This window comes from Ochotona curzoniae, unplaced genomic scaffold, assembly GCF_017591425.1.
Source record: "Ochotona curzoniae isolate NIBS_2020 unplaced genomic scaffold, NIBS_Ocur_1.0 contig_1, whole genome shotgun sequence".
In the NCBI taxonomy this organism is placed as follows: Eukaryota; Metazoa; Chordata; class Mammalia; order Lagomorpha; family Ochotonidae; genus Ochotona; species Ochotona curzoniae.
In genome coordinates this window covers 1049386-1072766 of record NW_024464918.1, presented here as the reverse complement: position 1 = coordinate 1072766, position 23381 = coordinate 1049386, and the positions used below count along the sequence as shown (strand labels likewise).

At 47.4% G+C, this 23381-nt stretch overlaps 4 protein-coding genes across 4 annotated transcripts; all 4 read left to right on the top strand.

Moving 5' to 3' along the window:
* Positions 1–1962: 1962 nt before the first annotated feature.
* Positions 1963–4395, top strand: LOC121151975 (protocadherin gamma-B7-like). Its single transcript, XM_040973848.1, has one exon. It carries the CDS (start codon positions 1963–1965, stop codon positions 4393–4395), a length of 2433 nt encoding a protein of 810 aa, XP_040829782.1.
* A 193-nt stretch (positions 4396–4588) lies between these two features.
* Positions 4589–7809, top strand: PCDHGA11 (protocadherin gamma subfamily A, 11). Its single transcript, XM_040973837.1, is given in 2 exon segments — positions 4589–7748; positions 7751–7809. Coding segments are annotated over 2 exon segments (2499 nt in total). The 5' UTR covers positions 4589–5308.
* Positions 7810–10445: 2636 nt separating this feature from the next.
* PCDHGB7 (protocadherin gamma subfamily B, 7) lies at positions 10446–13262 on the top strand. The gene has a single exon (XM_040975203.1). It carries the CDS (start codon positions 10741–10743, stop codon positions 13234–13236), a length of 2496 nt encoding a protein of 831 aa, XP_040831137.1. The 5' UTR covers positions 10446–10740; the 3' UTR covers positions 13237–13262.
* Positions 13263–14760: 1498 nt separating this feature from the next.
* On the top strand, positions 14761–17210 carry PCDHGA12 (protocadherin gamma subfamily A, 12). The gene has a single exon (XM_040973824.1). It carries the CDS (start codon positions 14761–14763, stop codon positions 17206–17208), a length of 2448 nt encoding a protein of 815 aa, XP_040829758.1. The 3' UTR covers positions 17209–17210.
* The last annotated feature ends 6171 nt before the right edge of the window (positions 17211–23381 follow it).

The window sequence follows — 23381 nt, the reverse complement described above, 5'->3', positions numbered from 1 at the left end:
GGGGGAATCTTTAAAAAAAAACAAAAACAAACAAACAAAAAAAACAAAAAACACTTCTTTCTGATCGAACATACCTAGTTTTCATGAAGGCCTGTAGTCTTAAAGCTCTTACATTTAGCTTTGCAGACTCATCTGTTGTATAGTGTAATGAATGCAAACAGGCCCTAAAATTGCTTTCCATGTAGGAGTGCCTGTCAGTTTGTGTGTTCTTCTGGGTGACCACGTGCCGACACCATGGCCCCTTAAACAGCCTAGCTCTTACCTTGAAGGCAAACTGGTGGTAGTAGGTAAATGTCATTAACACCTCACTGGAAACCCAAGTCAACAAATGGTTGCTCTGTGCTCTTCTCAGTATGCCTTGTAGTCCTGCTGGTATTCTTCACATTGTACTCTGTGGTGGTTGGAGTTGAATACATTTCCTAGAGAGATCTTACACATTCTTTACTACTCAGTTAGCAACTATACAATTTTTTTCAGCTGTAATCATACGCGGGAACACTGTAGCATTCTTTTAATTTTCTCTAATTTCATGCTGCTGATAGATACAGCATTTTAATTGGACTTTCCTTGCTTAATCTATAGAGAAAGTAAGGGAGTTTTGAGCTCTGTTCACTTTGTTGCTTTTCTTAAACTCTCAAATCCCTTTGGCTGAAGATGGGTAAGAATTGAATTGAGCAATGCATTTGTACATGTTCTCAAGAACAGGAGGCAGACGTTGTGGTGTGGCAAGTGTATTTTGATGACTTGATAATATCACAGAAGGAAAACCCAGCTGAAGTTCTAAGAACTCAAACTGAAAGTCAAAACAAACCAAGATTTAAAAGAAAAATGCAGTTTTTGCAACAAGCTCAAAACTGTTGTAAACAGATAGTCAGTGAAGGCACTGAGGAGTCCATTCAGTCCAGTGAAGACAGTGATGTGGTAATTTATGGTAATATCTCATTAACATTGATACAATGAGGTGTCCACTAAACTTGGTAGAGGCTTCCAACTGTCTCAAAGTACCAGGAGGAGACCATGATTTTCATTAAAGTCAGTCAACATTTAGTCGATCATAAGTCTGGGGGAACAAACTTTTTAGAGTCATAATTAACTATCAAATGCCTAAAATTATTAAGTTTCTGTTAGAGTCAAAATTGCTATGCATCCCTCTCAATCCTATTTTGACATAATATTTTTTAAAAACACTTGTGATATTGCAGCTCTTGTAAGCAAATGTTTTCAGACATACATAGTTTAAAGCAATGTGGCAATCTTGTAAGATTTACAACTGTGGTAATGAATTCATGCAGCTATATAAACAGGGAAGGAAAGAAACCACTTCCTAGGCTAATATGGAAGACCAAATTTATCTTCAATACTTCCAGTTCCATGGTAGTTACTCTTAAGGGGAGCAACGGTGATACGGTGATACGGTCTTGATGGAGAGATTGAATAGCAGTGGGTGCTGGGATAGGAAACCTGCAGATCCCTTGCTGTATATTCCTTTGTGCCTTTTTTAATTTCCAAAGAAATGCTTTCATCTACTTAAAGTCAATTTTAATATAAAATCTATAATAATGATAGCTTTAGCTACATAAATATGAGTTTCATGATAAAAGCGGAATCACTACAGTGTGAGATTCAAATATTTTGGCTATCAACTTCAAAAATGAAGATTCCCTAAAGAAGGTTAGGGAAAAAGACGAAAATGCAGTTCCACATGGAGCCTCTGGGCGCCGCTGTCGGCCAGTGCAGAGAGAGCGCGGACGCCCGGCGTCCTCAGCCTCCAACCCCGGAGTTCCTCACTGCCACCAAAGCAAACAGAAGGGAACCCTCTCGCACTACCAGAGCTCCCGGATGCTCACACCCTGCTCGGCACAGAAGGATCCCCAGCCCCGAGACAAGGGCTCTGCCGCTCCGGGGCCGAATGCACGGTCTCCAGCCAGGAAGACGCGGAGCAAGCCAGCACTAGCGCGAGCGATGGGAGGGAGCTGCGCGCAGAGGCGCCGAGCCGGCCGGCCACAGGTACTCCTCCCCTTCCTGCTGCCTTTGTTCTGCCCCGCGCTCGGCGAGCCGATCCGCTACTCTATCCCCGAGGAGCTGGCCAGGGGCTCGGTGGTGGGGAACCTGGCCAAGGACCTGGCGCTCAGTGTGCGGGATGTGTCTGCTCGGAAGCTGCGCGTTAGCGCCGAGAGCCTGCACTTCCAGGTAGACGCGCAGAGCGGGGACTTGCTTGTGAAGGACCGAATAGACCGCGAGCAGATCTGCAAAGAGCGAAAGCTGTGTGAGCTGCAGCTGGAAGCTGTGGTGGAAAACCCTCTGAATGTTTTTCATGTCGTTGTGGTGATTGAGGACATTAACGACCATGCTCCTCAGTTCAGTAAAGATAAAATAACTTTAGAAATAAGCGAATCCGTCAGCCTGGGCATGAGAACAGTTCTTGAGTCTGCAAAAGATCCCGACATTGGTAAGAACTCACTAAGCAAATACCAACTAATTCCGAATGAGTTTTTCTCCTTGGTGGTGAAAGATAACCCAGATGGTGGCAAATCCCCAGAATTAGTGCTGCAAAAGGCCCTGGACCGAGAAACGCAGAGCGTTCACCACCTGGTGCTGACGGCAGTAGACGGCGGGGACCCGCCCCGAAGCGGCACCGTGCAGATCCAAGTCCTGGTGGTGGACGCCAACGACAATCCTCCGATGTTCAGCCAGGACGTGTACAGGGTCAGCCTCCGGGAAGACGTGCCACCTGGCACCTCCATTCTGAGGGTCAGGGCCACTGACCAGGATGAAGGCAGCAATGCGGAGGTCTCTTACTCCTTCCTAGGAGTGGTTGACCATGCCCAGCAGGTGTTCTCTCTAGAGCCCGCCACTGGAAACATTCTAACTCAGCAGCCACTGGACTTCGAGGAAGTAGAAAAATACACACTGGATGTAGAAGCAAGGGACAAAGGAGGTCTCTCCACGCAGTGTAAAGTCATCGTAGAAATCCTAGACGAAAACGACAACAGCCCGGAAATCATCATCACTTCTCTGTCCGACCGGGTTCTGGAGGATTCTCCCACCGGAATGGTTGTGGCTCTTTTCAAAACACGAGACCGAGATTCGGGGGAAAATGGAGAAGTCACTTGTAGTTTAAGCAAAGATGTTCCATTTAAGATTCATTCTTCTTCCAGTAATTACTACAAGCTAGTAACCGACGGGGCCCTGGACCGCGAGCAGACCCCGGAGTACAATGTCACCATCACGGCCACTGACAGAGGCAAGCCACCACTCTCCTCCAGTTCAGTCTTCACCCTGCGCATTGGCGACATCAACGACAACGCGCCTGTCTTCCAGCAGCCCTCCTACGTGGTCCACGTGGCAGAGAACAATCCCCCAGGAGCCTCCATCGCGCAGGTCAGCGCCTCCGACCCCGATCTGGGCTCCAATGGTCAGGTCACCTACTCCATCGTGGCCAGCGACCTGGAGGCACAAACGCTGGCGTCCTACGTGTCAGTGAGCGCACACAGCGGCGTGCTGTTCGCGCAGCGCGCCCTGGACCACGAGCAGCTGCGCGCCTTCCACCTCACGCTGCAGGCCCGCGACCAGGGCTCGCCCGCACTCAGCGCCAACGTGAGCGTGCGCGTGCTGGTGGGCGACCGCAACGACAACGCGCCGCGCGTGCTGTACCCGGCGCTGGCGCCCGACGGCTCGGCGCTCTTCGACACGGTGCCGCGCGCCGCCGAGCCCGGCTACCTGGTCACCAAGGTGGTGGCGGTGGACGCCGACTCCGGCCACAACGCCTGGCTCTCGTACCACGTGCTGCAGGCCAGCGAGCCCGGGCTCTTCAGCCTGGGGCTGCGCACGGGCGAGGTGCGCACAGCGCGCGCCCTGGGCGACAGGGACGCGGCCCGCCAGCGCCTGCTGGTGGCTGTGCGCGATGGCGGCCAGCCGCCGCTGTCTGCCACCGCCACGCTGCACCTGGTCTTCGCGGACAGCCTGCAGGAGGTGCCGCCGGACCTGAGTGAGCACGCGGCGCCCTCGGACCCTCAGGCCGAGCTGCAGTTTTACCTGGTGCTGGCCTTGGCCGCCATCTCCGTGCTCTTCCTGCTCACGGTGATCCTGGCCATCGCGCTGCGCCTGCGCCGCTCCTCCAGCTCCGCAATGGGAGGCTGCTTCCAGCCTGTTGCATGCTCAAAGTCAGGAGTTTCCCGATCCTACTGTGATGGAACATTACCCTATGCCTATAATTTTTGCGTATCTGGGGATCAAACTCATGCAGAATTTAATTTTCTCACATCTGTTGATCACTGCCCTGCCGCTCAAGATATTCTCAACAAAGATAGTTCTTCCGTACTGTTGGCTAGCATTTTAGCTCCCAGTGCTGAATCAGATAAGGAAACTACTGAACAGGTACGTATATGTGTTTAATTTAATGTTTGTTATATTCCAATAACACCAATGCATTTCAATTTAACACTGCTCTTCCAAGACCTTAGATAACTTCTTTGTTAAGATTTTAAAGCAACTCTTGATACCTGTAGGCATCGTTGGTAAAAATATGCAATGTTTTCAATCCTCTTACACATCAATGGTATTTCAAGGTAAAAATATGTAGAAAATTTCAAATTATTCATGTTATAAAATACTAGTTAAGGATGTGAAAGACAGTAATATTTTTATATCAGGGCATCATAAACGACAACCCTAATGGTGTCCGGTTTTTTTCTCAAACTGTTTCTTTTACTCAAAACACATTGGTAAGGATAATTGCCATGCAGCCTACCTGATAATTTTTTGAAAATTGTGATATTTCTACACCGACAAATGCTATACCTGCTATCGGTAAATGTCTATTAGAACTGAATCTACTCCGCGGGTTTGCAATTCCATTTATGTTTCAAAACTCTTTAAAAAACAAGACCTCTTAGTAATTACTGCAATCATAAGAACTCAGAATACTTTTTACGTCACTCTATATAACGATTATTTGCCGTTTTGAGCTTTTACACATAATTGTGATTCACAAAAAGGTGAGTAATTATTTCTTGTGGGGCCAGCACTCTGGGTTTTTAGTCCTTGCAATCTTAAGAGTGGGCTCTGGGCGCCGCTGTTCACCAGGCAGGGAATGGGAAGCTGCGCGCTGCGGATCCCCTCCCTTCCCCACCTCGACCAAACAAAGCCGAGAAAGAGATGGATACTCACGGATCCTGATGCCGGAAACTTGGAAGTACTTTCCTTCTGATATATTTTGGATGCGGACGGCCCGAGAGCTCACAAGTACAAAAGCTAATTCGGAACAAACCGGCTCAAAAAACCACGGAATACGGGCTCCGACCTGGCTATGGAGAATCGGCCACAGTGCAGGAACCGCAGCGCGCTGGTCCTGCTGTGCGTCTTCCTGGGCACGCTGCAGGAGTTTGGGGCCGGGCAGATCCGCTACTCGGTGCCTGAAGAGCTGGAAAAAGGCTCCTTGGTGGGTAACATCGCCCAGGACCTGGGGCTGGAGCCGCGGGAGCTGGCGGAGCGCGGAGTCCGCATCGTCTCCCAAGGTAGGGCGCAGCTGTTCGCTCTGAGTCCGCGAGGCGGCGTCTTGGTCACGGCGGGCAGGATAGACAGGGAGGAACTCTGCGAGACGGTGTCCTCCTGCTTTTTAAATTTAGAGATTCTCGTTAAAGACACTTTGAAGATTTACGGAGTGGAGGTGGAAATACTGGATATTAATGATAATGCCCCCAGCTTCCAGGAAGAGGAAGTAGAGATAAAAGTCGGCGAGCATGCAGCCCCTGGATCGCGGTTTCCCCTTCCCAGCGCCAGGGATCCCGATGTGGGGGTGAATTCCCTCCAGAGCTACCAGCTCAGTCCCAATGGCTACTTTACCCTGCAAGTGAGAGGCGAAACCAGTGGGGCCAAGAACCCGGAGCTGGTGCTGGAGGGAACCCTGGACCGCGAGAGAGAGGCCACCCACCTGCTACAGCTCACAGCCTTGGATGGAGGGGACCCCGTGCGCCAGGGCGTCATTCCTGTGCGGGTGGTGGTCCTCGACGTGAATGACCACATCCCCAAGTTCACACAGTCCGTGTACCGAGTGAGTGTTCCCGAAAACCTCAGCTCTGGAACACGAGTGCTGGCAGTAAACGCAACGGATCCAGATGAGGGGACCAATGGGCAGGTGCTGTATTCCTTCCGGAATGTGAAGAGCAAAGCTTCTGAGTTATTCCAGTTGAATTCTCAAACTGGAGAGGTTCTGCTTCAGAGTTCTCTGGATTTTGAAAAATACCCATCTTATGAGATGGAAGTTCAAGGCCAAGATGGGGGAGGTCTTTTGGCCACAGCCAATGTGGTGATCACAGTCGTGGATGTGAATGATAACGCTCCGGAAATAACTGTCACCTCTGCTACAACCTCAGTGCTGGAAAATTCTCCTCCTGGTACTGTGATTGCTCTTTTGAAAGTGCAAGATCAAGATTCTGGAGAAAACGGTCAGGTCTCCTGTTTCATTCCCAACAATCTACCTTTTAAGTTAGAAAAGACTTACGGAAATTATTACAAGCTGGTAACAGGCAGAGAGCTGGACAGGGAACTGGTCGAGAGCTACAACATAACGTTGACCGCCCGGGACCACGGCAGTCCACCCTTGTCCTCAGAAACTTACATCACACTGAATGTGGCAGACGACAACGACAACCCTCCAGTTTTCTCTACTTCCTCTTATTCAGCTTACATTCCAGAAAACAACCACAGAGGAGCCTCCATTTTCTCCGTGACTGCCCTTGACTCAGACAGCAAAGAGAACTCACAGGTTACTTACTCTCTAACTGAAGACACCGTCCAAGGGGTACTTCTGTCCTCCTATGTGTCCATCAATTCCAACACTGGTGTCCTGTATGCACTGCGATCCTTCGACTATGAGCAGTTCCGAGACCTGCATCTGCAAGTGGTGGCACGTGACAGTGGGAACCCACCTCTCAGCAGCAATGCCTCCCTCACCCTCTTTGTACTGGACCAGAACGACAATGCCCCTGAGATCCTCTACCCCACCCTCCCCACCGATGGATCCACAGGCGTGGAGCTGGCACCACGCTCCGCAGAACCTGGCTATCTGGTGACCAAGGTGGTGGCAGTGGACAGGGACTCTGGCCAGAATGCCTGGCTGTCCTACCGGCTGCTCAAGGCCAGCGAGCCAGGGCTGTTCTCTGTGGGGCTGCACACGGGCGAGGTGCGCACAGCACGGGCCCTGCTGGACAGAGATGCACTGAAGCAGAGCCTGGTGGTGGCTGTCCAGGACCACGGGCAGCCGCCTCTCTCGGCCACTGTCACGCTCACAGTGGCCGTGGCTGACAGCATCCCCGCAGTGCTGGCTGACCTGGGCAGCCTGAAGCCTTCAGTGGAAGCTGATGAGGCAGACCTGACTCTGTACCTGGTGGTGGCAGTGGCCACAGTGTCGTGTGTCTTCCTGGCCTTTGTGATTGTGCTGCTGGCACTCAGGCTGAGGCGCTGGCACAAGTCGCGATTGCTGCAGGCGTCAGGAGGAGGCGGGCTGTCGGGCGTGGCCGCGTCGCACTTGGTGGGCGTGGACGGGGTGCGTGCTTTCCTGCAGACCTATTCTCATGAGGTGTCCCTGACCGCGGACTCGCGGAGGAGCCACCTCATCTTCCCTCAGCCCAACTATGCAGACACGCTGCTCAGCCAGGAGAGCTGTGGGAAAAGCGAGCCTCTCTTAATAGCCGAAGACTCAGCTACTGTTTTAGGCAAATGTGATCCGATAAATATTGAGGTGAGTTTTATTTATCTCCTTGTTGCTGGTGTACTGGCACAAACCTTGTAGGGGGCTTTATTTCCTGAACCTGTTCCTGAAAGTTAGCTTCCCAGGTCTTGCTTTTTCCATACGTATTTAGAATATTAGGTGCTTGTGTGGAGACTTCCCTTCACCAGATCATTCCCATCGTCCCTCAGTGGTGAATGCCTTTTGTGAAGTCGCGGCATATTTCCTTTTGATTTCAAGTAAACAGTTAAGCTATCTTGCTTTGTAGGAACTTGAATTTTAGTATTATTTTTCTTTCATCAATGTCTGTAGTCTTTTGTGTAAATTGACTGTGATTCAAACTGATTCACAAATGGTTGCAGCTATTTGCCAATTCCAGCCTTGCTGGTTTACAGTTCTATTCTACCATTGTTTACTGCTACTTTGGATGCTCAATTGTCATTCTGTTGATTCATAGCCTCTCGCTCTTGCTCTCATTTTCATTAACCTACCCACACACAGAGTGTCTATAAGCTGAGCATGAGATAATTCTATTGATTCTTGATGATTAGTAACGTTTAGATTTCAACATTGTTTATTGCTTCATGCTATTCAAATGATGTATTGACTGGCTTTTAATTGCTGGATGTTTTGGAGTCAGGAATGCAGATAATATTTTTCTAATGCCTAGTTATCTATTTATTTCTTGAAAAATATTTTAAATTCACAAACCATCATCTAACACTTGATTTTTAAAAAGATTTATTTTTTATTGGAAAGTCAGATATATACAGAGGAGAAATGGAAAGGAAGATCTTCCATCCATTGATTCACTCCCCAAATGGCCACAATGGCTGGTGCTGCACTGATCTGAAGACAGGAGCCCAGAGCCTCCTTCAGGTCTCCCAAATGGGTGCAGGGTCCCAAGGCTTTGGGCCGTCCTCGACTGCTTTCCCAGACCACAAGCAGGGAGCTGAATGGGAAGTGGAGCCACCAGGATTAGAACCCATACCCATATGGCATCCTGGTATGTGCAAGATGAGGACTTTAGCCACTAGGCTACTGAATCAAGCCCTAGTTATGATTTTTTGTTTCTATTGTGAAGTCACTATTCTGAAAGAACATTTCTTTTTTTTAAGATTTATTTTTTATTATTTTTTTATTGGAAAGGTGGATATACAGAGAGGAGAGACAGAGAGGAAGATCTTCCGTCTGATGATTCACTCCCCAAGTGAGCGCAACGGCTGATGCTGTGCCGATCCAAAGCCAGGAGCCTCCTCTGGGTCTCCTACGCGGGTGCAGTGTCCCAAAGCCTTAGGCCGTCCTCGACTGCTTTCCCAGGCCACAGGCAGGGAGCTGGAAGGGAAGCGGGGCTGCCAGAATTAGAACCGGTGCCCATATGGGATTCCGGGCATGCAAGGCGAGGACCTTAACCACTTGCATCTCCGCGCCGGGCCCTGAAAGAACATTTCTTAATTTTTTTTTTAACATTAGTGTCTGTGCAGACGACTGGTTAATGCCATAAAATCACATGCAGAATGAAGTTTTAATCCAATGCTTCTCAAAAAATTTATTTTAAAATCTTCTGAAGATGCCTATACTTTTCAGGTTTGTACAGAAAATGAGTATTAAAGATGGAGCTAAACCTTCAGGCTGATTTAGCTCGTAGCTCCTGGATGTTTCTGGCTCTTTGTCAGAATTCCTAGAAGTCATCGATTCCTCCTCTCTTTCCTTCACAGACTCTTGTTGTAGTACATAGAAGGATACTCAATTCTATTCAAACATACGTGTTATGGATGGCTTGATAGTTACCTAACCACATCGATGACATGGTGTCTGGGAACGCGGGTGAACAAAGGAGACTTACCTGGGGCAAGGCAATTTTCCTGCTCCACTCAGCTCAGCACTCTCATCACTTCTAGGTATTGGACTTAGATGACCTGCAGATCCATGTTCCATCTTGAGTGTATGCTTCTTATTTGGTAATTGACCTAGTATAATTAGCTACGTAATGAATATCTAGAGCTTGGGCACAAAGAGTTTTAACTCTAGGAAAGAGAGTTCTTCTGACAGATACCTGAGTTTGTCTTGACGTCTAGAAAATGGTTTTCTAAGCACTAAACTATTCAAAACTAGTTAGGAGGGGGAGAAAAAGCCTTGGAGAACAAAAAGGAAGGGTTGATTTTGAAGCCTGGCATTTAGAGGGTTCTTTTGACTCAGGGAATGATAAAGTTCTGTTGAGGACATAAGTCCAGCTTCCCACTCCATGCCGTTAATGTCCTGTGGCAACCTATTAAGCATTACTTTTACATTCTATTCATGTTGAAAATATAGAATACTTGATTAATCGTCACAGATCTCTAAGTAACAAGGAATATATTATGGTGTTGGCTGTGTCTATTCTCAGTGTGCCGTGTGTAGCTTTGATAAAAGGAGGAAAGTTATCTGCTCATCAGCTTGAAGATAATCCAGATGTCATTTGCTCCCTATCATAATTTCCCCATACCACCTGGTGGGGCAATTTTTCACGTGGTCTTGGTGCTGTATTTGGAGAGAAAACTGGCTTTTCCCATGTGTGCATTGCCTATGATTAGAAAAAGACTAACCTCTCATTCTGGGTTAATGGCTCTTCTATATGGGCCCATGTCCAAAGCACCCTCCTTGGTGGGAAACGTTGGAAAATACACACACTCAGAGCTCGTGAACTGCCTAATTGTGCATACATTTGTCCAACATATGTGTTGGACTACCAAGCCCGGTTGAATTTGCAAAACCTTCTGACTGCAGTTTTCTAAATGGACTCCGAGCGCCGCTGTTGACCAATGCGCTGCAAGAGCTCGAGCCGCGATCCTCCCGGGAGCTACTCCGCGCACAGAAGCAACTTAGAATCTCGAAGAGTCGCCGGGATTCGGGCTTTCTGCGGACAAATCTGATTTCCTACGACTTAAAATAACCCTAACTTGGGAAGCTCGGATCGTCTATGGAGTGAAGCGCCGTCTTTTGAGTTTCCGAGGCTGAAGCAACGCAGAAGAATGGGAAATAGGACGAAAGAGAGGAGCGGCCCTGAGCGGCGGCTGCGGCGGCGGCGGCGGCAAGTACTCTTTCCCTTACTGCTGCCTTTGTTCTGTGGGGCTGTCTCCGCTGAGCAGATCCGCTACTCGATTCCGGAAGAAATGCCCAGGGGCTCGGTGGTAGGGAACCTCGCTGAGGACCTGAAGCTGCAGGTTCGCGATGTAGTGACCCGCAATCTCAGAGTCAGTGCAGAGAAACCATACTTCACTGTGAACGTGGAAAACGGGAACATACTTGTGAGTGACAGGATAGATCGGGAAGCGCTCTGTTCCCAAAACCCGCTGTGTGTTGTGCCCTTAGAAATTGTAGCAGAAAATCCTCTAAATATTTTTCACATAAATGTGATGATAGAAGATATAAATGATAACCCACCCTACTTCCCACAGAATAGCATCGCTTTGCAGATCAGCGAACTTGCAACCCCAGGCACTCGGTTTGGTCTGGAATCTGCTATAGATGCCGATGTAGGGCTCCACTCCCTTCAGAGTTACCAACTCAGCTCCAATAAGCACTTCTCTTTAATGGTGAAGGACAAGGCTGAAGGCAAGAATGCTCCAGAACTATTGTTGGAGAAGCCTCTGGATAGAGAACAACAGAGCCCTCACCTCCTGGTTCTGACAGCAGTGGATGGGGGCAAACCGGCCCTAACAGGCACTGCTCAGATTCACATCAAGGTCATTGACGCCAACGATAATGCCCCAGTATTCAGCCAGGATGTATACAAGGTCAGCCTTAGGGAAAACCTTCCCAGAGGCACAGCTGTGGTCCAGGTGAGAGCCACTGACCAGGATGAAGGCAGCAATGCGGAGATCACTTACGCCTTCAAGTCCCTGCGAGATGATATTGGGCACATGTTTACCATAGACTCCCAAACTGGAGAAGTGCAAACTAAAGACTCCATAGACTTTGAAACGAGTAGCAGCTATACAATGACTGTGGAAGCAAAGGACGGTGGGGGCATGGCGGCAGAATGCGAAATCCAAGTAGAGATTCTAGATGAGAACGACAACGCCCCTGAAGTGGTTTTCACTTCCGTGTCCAGTTCTATAACAGAGGACGCAAACCCCGGGATGGTGATCGCTCTGTTCAAAACACAGGACAAGGATTCTGGAGAAAATGGAGAAGTCACATGCTTCATAAAAGAAAAAGTTCCTTTTAGAATCCAATCTTCCGCCAATAATTACTACAAGATTGTAACAGATGGGCCTCTAGATCGAGAGGAGAACCCTGAGTACAATGTCACCATCACGGCCACTGATAGAGGCAAGCCACCACTCTCCTCAAGCTCAAGTGTCACTCTGCACATTGGCGACATCAACGACAACGCGCCTGTCTTCCAGCAGCCCTCCTACGTGGTCCACGTGGCAGAGAACAATCCCCCAGGAGCCTCCATCGCGCAGGTCAGCGCCTCCGACCCCGATCTGGGCTCCAATGGTCAGGTCACCTACTCCATCGTGGCCAGCGACCTGGAGGCACAAACGCTGGCGTCCTACGTGTCAGTGAGCGCACACAGCGGCGTGCTGTTCGCGCAGCGCGCCCTGGACCACGAGCAGCTGCGCGCCTTCCACCTCACGCTGCAGGCCCGCGACCAGGGCTCGCCCGCACTCAGCGCCAACGTGAGCGTGCGCGTGCTGGTGGGCGACCGCAACGACAACGCGCCGCGCGTGCTGTACCCGGCGCTGGCGCCCGACGGCTCGGCGCTCTTCGACACGGTGCCGCGCGCCGCCGAGCCCGGCTACCTGGTCACCAAGGTGGTGGCGGTGGACGCCGACTCTGGCCACAACGCCTGGCTCTCGTACCACGTGCTGCAGGCCAGCGAGCCCGGGCTCTTCAGCCTGGGGCTGCGCACGGGCGAGGTGCGCACAGCGCGCGCCCTGGGCGACAGGGACGCGGCCCGCCAGCGCCTGCTGGTGGCTGTGCGCGATGGCGGCCAGCCGCCGCTGTCTGCCACCGCCACGCTGCACCTGGTCTTCGCGGACAGCCTGCAGGAGGTGCCGCCGGACCTGAGTGAGCACGCGGCGCCCTCGGACCCTCAGGGCGAGCTGCAGTTTTACCTGGTGCTGGCCTTGGCCGCCATCTCCGTGCTCTTCCTGCTCACGGTGATCCTGGCCATCGCGCTGCGCCTGCGCCGCTCCTCCAGCCCTGCCAGTCTCTATTCGAAGGCTACACGAGGTGGTTCTCTCAACTACAATGAGGGCACTTTGCCCTATTCCTACAATATGTGCGTTACTTCTGATTCTCGAAAAACAAAGTTGGATTTTCTCAGCATGACTCCGGAACTGGTCCCCTCACAGGATCTTGCTAATCAAGCTTCTTTGGTGATTAGCTTAAACGATGAGGAGAGTAACAAGATAACCTCTAACTCTGTTGCTTCTACTGAGGTGAGTTTCAAAGAACGTCTTCAAGAAATAGTTTGGCTTAATTTTCAAACCTCTATTTTGGTAAGAAAATTTTAAACAAATAATTGCTTCCTCTTTGCTCTTCGTTCTGTCTCACTTTCTATTTCCTGTCCTTACTCTATGCACCGGCAAACTCGTAGGCTTCAGATGTTTTGTAATGTTTTCACTATTTACCTGAGCCACTCTTTATCCACGCACACTGCAACAAACAGAAAAACTTTCCCGAGAAGTATTAGCATGCTGCCACCATGCAAATACGTTTCATTGAGTAGTGTGAATTTTGTTTTCCTTCTGTGATGGTCTTTGGGTGATAAATACTTTTAGAATGTGAAGTTTTTTCATTATCAGTGAACCAATAGGAAATTCAGGAGAATGATCTTGAAAATAGTGGTATGATAATGAATCAATCCTTACGAGAATTTAGAAGGGAATCTTGAAATCTCATTGGGTATATCAGTTTTGTCTCTGATCTTTTCACACCACTTTCTGCAGAGTTCCTCTCACTTTGGAAGGTATCATTTTGTTTCATGGTTGCTATATATGGTTACCCTCAGAATACAAATATTCACATTCATGACAGTACAATGGGTAGTTATGAAAGCGGCATTTGATGGACTTGCAATTGTAGTCACAGCAATGCTCAAGCTTTGGTATTTGGCCAGTTACACCGGGAATGTATGCTATTCTTTGGATTGCTGTTTCTCTTTTACTAAGTCTTTCCCAACACTAAACATTATTTTGAAATAGATGTACTAATAGAATTGCGGAAGCGTCGCCATTATTTCTGATCCTTAAAAGTTGGAATATTTTCACTTTATTCAAAAATATTCATGTGTCTTCTTCACTCACTTCTTACCAGCTGTGATTCTGAGAGTGTATTCAGTCACATTTCTCATTTTTCTGTCTATACTATGAAATTTTATTTTTAAGTGTTAAATGGCAATAACTTGTTAAAATCTTCCCATTTAGATTCATAAAACCTATTTTTTAATTTCCCCCAAATTATAGCACAATCAAAAAATGTAAATCACTTTATTATGTGATTTCTGAAAATAGGAAACTCCTGGGGATTTGGCCCTCATCATAGGTATGCTTAGGAGAGTAATCTCAAGTCAAAACTGTCCAAAAACTTCAAACTCACTGAAAAGATGATTGAAAAATCAGAAAACACAGACAACACAGAGAAAAATCTCAACAAAAGTGGTCTACATGGAGGATTTTAGGGTCTTTTTGGTTTAGTCAACTACATCTTCCTTCTCTATGTGAAGAACAGCAGGTGGAGCTATTTAAGGTATGAAAACCACAAAACTTTTCCTGGGAATTCAAGATTGTGCAGTAATTGGTTAGGACTCTGAGCGCCGCTGTTCACCAATCGGGAAGAGAAAAAGCGGCGATCCCGCTCGCTTTGCTTGCGCCTGAAGCACAAAACACGAACAATGCAAACGAATCACCCCAGAGAAAAAGCCAATCTGAGGAGCAACCCTTCCCCCCGCTGCCCGATTCCAGGCCAGGGCTGAAGAAGTGATCCTGACTTCGGTGGTCCAGAGCAAAATTGGAAATAATTCTCCGAGAAAGTGAAAAATGGCTACTGCGCTACAGCACCGGCACCGAGACTGCAAAGGGATGGCCCTGCTGGGAGTCGTCCTGGGGGTCCTATGGGAAGCCGGCTGCACCCAGATCCGCTACTCCGTTTCCGAAGAACTGGAGAAAGGTTCCTTCGTGGGAAATATTTCCAAGGACTTGGGACTGAAGCCGCGGGAGCTGGCGGAACGCGGAGTCCGCATCGTCTCCCAAGGTAGGGCGCAGCTGTTCGCTCTGAACGCGCGCAGCGGCAGCTTGGTCACGGCGGGTCGGCTAGACCGCGAGGAGCTCTGTATGGGGGCTCTGAAGTGTCAGTTAAACCTAGAAATTCTGATGGAGGATAAAGTGCAAATATACGGGGTTGAGGTACAGGTGAGGGATATTAACGACAATGCCCCTTCCTTCCGAGAAGAGGAATTGGAGATAAAAATGAGTGAGAACGCAGCCACGGGGATGCGGTTCCCCCTTCCCCATGCTTGGGATCCGGATATCGGGGAGAACGCTCTCCAGAGCTACGAGCTAAGCCCCAACACTCATTTCTCTCTGGACGTGCAAAACGGAGCGGATGGTAACAAATACCCAGAGTTGGTGCTGGAGCGCGCCCTGGACCGCGAGGAGCAGGCGGCTCACCACCTGATCCTCATTGCGCGCGACGGGGGCGAGCCTGTGCGCACGGGCACCGCGCGCATCCGCGTGGTAGTCCTTGACGCGAACGACAATGCGCCGGCGTTTGCTCGGCCCGAGTACCACGTGAGCGTTGCGGAGAACGTGGCTGTGGGCACGCAGCTGCTGCGCGTTAACGCCACGGACCCTGATGAAGGCGCCAACGCGGAAGTGCTGTACTCCTTCCGCTACGTAGACGACAAAGCGGCGCAAGTTTTCAAGCTGGACGACCGCCTGGGGACGATATCAACTATCGGGGAGCTGAACCACGAGGAATCGGCTTTCTACGAGATGGAAGTGCAAGCCAAGGACAACGCAGGCTACTCCGCCCGAGCCAAGGTCCTGGTCACGGTTCTGGACGTTAATGACAACGCCCCCGAGGTAGTCGTCACCTCGCTCACCAGCTCCGTTCCGGAGAACTCTCCCCGAGGGACCTTAATTGCCCTTTTAAACGTAAATGACCAGGACTCTGGGGAGAATGGGCAGGTGACCTGCTTCATCCACGGGAATCTGCCCTTTAAGTTGGAAAAATCTTACGGGAACTACTATAATTTGGTCACAGACACAGTCTTGGACCGGGAACAGATTGCCAACTACAATATCACGGTGACGGCTAAGGACCGCGGAAGTCCGCCCCTGTCCACAGAGACTCATATCGCCCTGACTGTGGCGGACGTCAATGACAACGCACCGGTCTTCCCTCGGGATTCCTACTCGGCCTACCTTCCAGAGAACAACGCCCGAGGAGCCTCTCTTCTCTCGGTGACCGCACACGATCCTGACAGTGATGAAAACGCCCAGGTCACTTACTCTCTGGTGGAGAGCGTGGTCCAGAAGGTTCCACTGTCTTCCTATGTGTCCATCAACTCGGACACAGGTGTCTTGTATGCACTGCAATCTTTTGACTATGAGCAGTTCCGAGACCTGCATCTGCAAGTGGTGGCACGTGACAGTGGGGACCCACCTCTCAGCAGCAATGCCTCCCTCACCCTCTTTGTGCTGGACCAGAATGACAATGCCCCTGAGATCCTCTACCCCACCCTCCCCACCGATGGATCCACAGGCGTGGAGCTGGCACCACGCTCCGCAGAACCTGGCTATCTGGTGACCAAGGTGGTGGCAGTGGACAGGGACTCTGGCCAGAATGCCTGGCTGTCCTACCGGCTGCTCAAGGCCAGCGAGCCAGGGCTGTTCTCTGTGGGGCTGCACACGGGCGAGGTGCGCACAGCACGGGCCCTGCTGGACAGAGATGCACTGAAGCAGAGCCTGGTGGTGGCCGTCCAGGACCACGGGCAGCCGCCTCTCTCAGCCACTGTCACACTCACAGTGGCCGTGGCTGACAGCATCCCCGCAGTGCTGGCTGACCTGGGCAGCCTCAAGCCTTCAGTGGAAGCTGATGAGGCAGACCTGACTCTGTACCTGGTGGTGGCAGTGGCCACAGTGTCGTGTGTCTTCCTGGCCTTTGTGATTGTGCTGCTGGCACTCAGGCTGAGGCGCTGGCACAAGTCGCGATTGCTGCAGGCGTCAGGAGGAGGCGGGCTGTCGGGCGTGGCCGCGTCGCACTTGGTGGGCGTGGACGGGGTGCGTGCTTTCCTGCAGACCTATTCTCATGAGGTGTCCCTGACCGCGGACTCGCGGAGGAGCCACCTCATCTTCCCTCAGCCCAACTATGCAGACACACTGCTCAGCCAGGAGAGCTGTGGGAAAAGCGAGCCTCTTGTGCAAACAGGTGATCTGGTGCTTTCTAAAGACAGCCATGGGTCTCCTCAGGTAAGTCCATATTGAATTTTGAGTGTGGAGTAAAATAATCATTAAAGTAGATTGTGTATGCTTAAAATTTATAAAACAAATGCCAATAAATTTATATAAAGATGGTGGATGCCAAGAACAGCTCACTTACCTTCCCTCCGGCATTGTTTATAGGGGATTTTATGTCTAATCATATTTGTAGATAACTCATGAAGTCCTTTATTTACACTGTGTAGGATCCTATAGCTTATCAACTATAATACTGTTCCTGCTTTTAATATATCCCCCCAGTGTTTTGTGGAACATCTGATTCCAGTTTGTCATTAAAAACACACAATCTCACCAAGGAATAGAATCTAATTCAGAAATTGTAAACAAACATTAAAAAAGTAAATTTATATAGAGTGGCCTTTGATTGCACTTGAAATCAAGGTCATTTTAGTTTCTTGTTTTCAAAAGTGAAGTAACTAAACATGAGACGGTGTTGTCATTCTGTGGAGGATGATGTAGCTGTAGTGAAGGAATACACTGCTTCTTTCTTGGCGTCCTAAGTCATCAGGGTTTTAAACTCCTTCCTAAACAATGAGCTTATTCCTTACACGTTTGAAACTTTTTCGCTGAAATATGGCGTATGATGTCTTCAAGTGAAAAACTTTAAGGATTGTTTTTCCATCTTATATACATGCTAGGAATGGAATATTTTTGTGTTTCCAAGGTAAATATATATAGCATGTGTGTGTGTGTGTGTGTGTGTGTGTGTGTGTGTGTGTGTATGTGGTTCTGCTTATCTGTGTTTTAAACAGGAAGAACTTGAGTTTATCTAAAGTTACAAAATTCGTATTTACTGAGTAATACTGAGAAAAAGGAACAACTGTGATCCTCTATTGTCATTTAGAAATGACCAGAATGCTTATCCCACAGCCAGTTCTTATGATAATTGTTTAAAATCATTTAAAATGAGTGATGTATTTGGGAAACTAAACTAACATGGTCAGATTATGCTGAACTCTGTTTACTTGATTTAGGGGAAGAATCATTGAAAGCAAGGATCTAGACTGGATCTCAGACATCAGGGATCAGAATCATGCTTCTGGATTCAGCTGGATAGGGTTCCTTAAACAGTAGTTTAATGAATGGGTGAATCTGCAAACAATGTGTCTTGGGGATTACCTAACATCACTTCTCTGAGTTTCAGAGGTATTTTACTAGAAGGACAGCAGCTTTGCAATTAGGTCACTTCCTAACGCTGACACCTTTGACAAGTTCATCTATTTGAGTTTCAACATGATAGAGATAATACCTAATTAGAACATTATAGTGGGTACTAAGGGTACTGTGTAAATCATGTTTCATAACATATGATTCATTAAGTAACCTTTTTTATGGTTAAAATGCATTTCAAAAAATGAGAAAAACCAACTGATTTTTTTCAATGCCAACAGAATTGACATTTCTGTTGGAAAATAATGAGTGTGTGTGTGTCTGATGACCTGAGATCAGAAACAAAACTATTCTATAAGTTCTTCTGAATCTGCTTTAAAGATCTTAAGTGCCTATCTATGTTCTTGAATAAGAAGCCACACTTTTAGGCCATAAAAGATGGGCAAGGATAGTTTTCTATATTTTGCATTCATCTTTTCTGACTAACGTGACATAAAAAGGATTCTGTGAAACTCATTGTAAAAGAGAGATTGTTGGATTGTGGGAAATTTTACTGGAAACTGGATTACTAACACTTGGAGATTGGAGGTATTTAGATTTGGCCATATAAGAAGTGGGGTGGGTGTTTGGCTTAATGGTTAATACACTGTGTTAAGACACTCATAATCATCCCAAAGTGTCTGGGTTGGAGTCCCAGCGCCAGATTCCAGCTGGGCAGCAGCAGGCGATGGCTCAAATAGTTGGATCCCACTACCACTATAGGATGGGGTTCTTGGCTGTGGTGAACATTTGGGAAGTGAACCAACAGACAGGAGATCTCTCTCAACTGCTTTTAAAAGAATACCAATGACAAAAGATGGTCTATGGAAAAATTATTCTATGAAGGATGAAGTTTCTGGATACCGTATGGCAAGAGTCTAATTTGATAAAACGTGAAGAAATTGTCAAACAGAATTGATTGGTTTATGAAAAAGTTGGGATCATGATCATTCCTCCTGGAGTAATCATACAGAGATCTATTTGTAATGTCATTGAAGATGAATATATTTTCTCAGCTCATCATTAAATCTCTGACACAGTTTACATGGTGATTTGCACACATAATCATGGCAAAAAAAAAAAGCTTGAGTTCAATGATTAAAAAGTGATCTCTTGGAAAAATAGAATCATAGTGGAAATCCAGTGATTTTATAAATGCTTAGCCCTGTATATTTACACACCCAGTAAGGGATGACTCAGATCTACGTTACAAAGCTGATGATCTGGACATTGGTCAAATGATAAAAACTAGTGCACAGTCTGTAAGATATTTATATTGTGAAACCTCTTAGAAGCTTTGTATGTGTATTTGGATGAAGATCCAGCTATTAATTCACCTTGAGACTATAATATGTGAAAAGTGAAGCCTACAGTGGGAAGAACGAATTTTGGCTTAAAAATGCTAAGTCAAGAAGAAATCTTTAAAAGGTCATCACTGTGGTTTAATGTGGAGTCACAAGTTCCCAGGAACATTGAATTGCATCAACAAGACTTTACAACCACCTTTCAAAATGCAGCTTGCAAGGGGAGGTATCTTTGTCTCTGCTCTTAACTCTCAGGTCTTCAGGTTGTTCTAGAGGAGATAATCAGGCTGTCACAGTTTGGCCAATGTGGAAACAGACAAAAATAAGTCAGTCCCCAAATATTCCCACTTGATGCCTTTCCTAATCAGATGGATTGCAAATTCAACAACAGACAGGAATATTCTTATTGTGAAGCCTATTTCTATAAATCTCAACTGGGAACATACAGAATCACTGGCATCAAGCTCTGCTTCTTCTTGGCTGAAGCCTAGATAATTCTCAAAAAAAAAAGTCTGCAAAGGGCCTTCCCTGAACTGCTACAGCAGCAGCAATCCTGACCATGGAGGAGACAGGAGACAGTACTGATGGCCCAAGTAGGACCAAGGCAAACATTGTTTTCCTCCTTGCTGTGTTTGCCCTGCTAGACATTCTTTGAGCCAATTCACTGCTCCGTGCTGAAGGAGCTGGCCAAGAATTGACTGTGGAGAGAGCACTTACTGAGAAGCCGGGGCTCAGTGTTCAGGAGCCACTTGCGAGAAAGCTGCAGTCTAATGTGGAAAAAGAGCACGTGACTGAAGAAAGTTGAGACCTACAGAATGTTGAGGAGCAGATCTGTCTTCCACATACAGTTTGTAGAATGCATTTAGAAATAATAATCAACAAAAAAAGTAAAAACAGATTTACCATACGCACCAGCAGTACCACCGAAGAATCAGTCTGTCGAAGAAAATTTGTATTCCCATGTTTATCGCAGCACTGTTCACAAAAGCTAAGATGTGGGATCAACAGAAGTGTTCATCAGTGGATGAATAAGTAGAGAAAATGTGGTATATATACAAAATAGAATACTCTGGTCATAAAAAGAATGAAACCCTGATATTTGCAGCCACATGGATGGAACCAGACGACCTTACAATAAGTGAAGGTCAGCATTCTGACCTTCTGATGATGGGTCAGCATCAGTATATGTGAGCATCAGTCTGATAGACAGCATGAACACAAGACCATATATGCCTTTGCAGCCTGGAGTATCCATCTCCAACCTGGTCTTGACCTCCATAGTGGAGAAATGGAAGCTTGAGGACGTTAGAGTCCCAAGAATTAAAACTATTCCAATGGTTTGGAATTGAAGGACAGAAAACAGAGTGTATCCTTGAGATGGAAATTCTGCACAATAAGCACAATGTCATTTTCACAGATTCTAAATATCTAGTATCAATAGCTCTGTTTAAAACATAAGATATAGGGCCTGCTTGTGTCATGGTGGGTTAAACTGCATCCCATATATAGGTCTGCTTCAGTCCCGGCTTCAACCTTCAACCCAACCTGGCCAGGGGAGAGTGAACCAGCAGAGAGAGCACTCTCAATATGTCTCTCTCTCTAAATCTGCTTTTCAAATAAATAATAAGATCCCAATTCAAAATAAAATGGGGAGGTCATATATTCAATACAAGAAGAACTACCTTTCAGAATGGAATCTTCCTACAATAATACAAGGCATTGCTACAGGTGGGCTTTGTAACCATCACTGCAACCCTGTCCTCTTCCTCATCCTAAGTGTCACTATGTACATCGCCAGTGAAAATGGTTCTAGAAGCTCTCCTGCATGGTCCTTGTGGCCGAGAACAATCCTTTGGGAACCTCCATCATGCAGGTCAGTTGCTCTGATCCGGATCTGGGATCCAACAGTCAGGTCTCCTACCATATCGTGGCCAGTGACCTGAAGGTACAAGCACTGTCACCTTCCGTGTTGGTTAGTGCACACAGTGGCCTGCTATTCATGCAATGCAATCTGGATCAGGATCAGCTATAGGCCTTTGACCTGACGCTGCAGGCCCGCAGCCAGGGCTTGCCTGTGCTCAGCGCCAACATGAGCATGCGCGTGCTGGTGGGTGACCACAACAACAACGCACCGTGCTTGAGGGTGCATAGTGTGGGGTGGACATCAATCCTGGATAGTGTCTGGCTGTGCTGGCTGTTTTCAGCATGCGCCTTGGATAACAGATGCATCCTGCCAGCACCTGCTGGTTGCCACGTGTGACAGTGGACAGGCACCTCTCTGCACCTGATCTTCGCTGACAGCCTTGTCTGACCTCATGGATCTCCCTGCAAAGTTACTCCTTAAATCCAAATGAATCTCATTGTATCATTGCCTTAGCTTCCGTTTCTTTTTCATTTTTCCCAGTTGTACTGTTTGTGAAGTATCAAGATCTCAAAAAATGGCCCTGACTTGGATTCTCCACCCATGGGTCTCCGATCCACTCTAGGACCTGTTTCAGAGCTGTAGATCTAGTCTGGTATATTTGTACCAGCTCTGTGCTGCTCCTGCTCATGAAGGACTAAGTTTGAACTTCCTGATTTTTAGGAATTATCTTTTGAGATTTATCTATTTATTTGAAAATCAAAGCAATAAAGAGTGGAGAGGAGAGGGAGGAGAGAAGATCTTTTGTCTCCTGGTTCACTTTCTAAATGGCTGCAGCTAGATAGAAGCTAGAAACCAAAAACTCCCATCCAGGTCTCACAGATGGGTGCAGGGGCCCAAGCACTTGAGCCATCTTCTGCTGCCCTCTCGGGTACATTAATAGGGACCTTAATAGGAAGCAGAAAACCAGGACTTCAACCTGCATTCCCATACAGCATTGAAAGCAGGGTGACGAGTTCTTCATGATATTAAATTTAATCACAGTAATGTTGTCTCCCAGCATGAATTTTTTTCACAAATGTCAGGGACAAACATTTCTGGTAACTATGGTGAAGACCTAAGGTGGGAAATACTTGGCATGGTGAACTTCATGGACAGTAGTTGGACATGATGGGTCATAGGATTAGGGCCTTGTAGGTGGGTAACTGGTTTTGATTGTATATAGAGAGAGTATGTATGCCTTTGGCTGTATTGGATAATTTTAACATTCAAGTAATATTGATCCAAAGGGGAGGGCAAGTCTTGATCACTGTACTGTAACTCACAATCAATGTTGATCACTTATTCAACACATAACTTCATTCTCTGAATATTTCAGACTTCTCTCACTACAAAGATATTCTGAATAATAAAGTTAACTTACAATATCCATAAGTCTAAGGATAGCTAGTCTTAAACATTAAGAATTATTGTTTACTGAATAGTGTCTTATTAATGTTCCAATCTCCTCCTCACTTTGAACCTTGAGCAGATCAAATTAGGTTGTAAGCACTGGTGGAAGTCAGACTGTATTTACTGTACTTTCTTGCACAATTCATGTCCTTCCCATCGTTCTCTGCAGGGAGAAATGCATCTCTGCTATGACCTATTTGAGCCTTGGGAAATTGGGGCAATTGAAATGCCTTAAGCGAGCTTGAACTAGGACCTTCTGCTTGATAAGGCCATTCCTTATATTTAGGTCATTGTATACATGGATTCAGATGTTAGTGTCACATTTCACAAACTAAGATTTTATAAGCGTTTCAAAAATTATATTAGCCTTGTATTTTGCTGTCAGTGAATTG

Coding starts and splice junctions, on each gene's coding strand:
- LOC121151975 (XM_040973848.1), top strand. CDS start 1,963: ATGGGAGGGAGCTGCGCGCAGAGGCGCCGAGCCGGCCGGCCACAGGTA.
- PCDHGB7 (XM_040975203.1), top strand. CDS start 10,741: ATGGGAAATAGGACGAAAGAGAGGAGCGGCCCTGAGCGGCGGCTGCGG.
- PCDHGA12 (XM_040973824.1), top strand. CDS start 14,761: ATGGCTACTGCGCTACAGCACCGGCACCGAGACTGCAAAGGGATGGCC.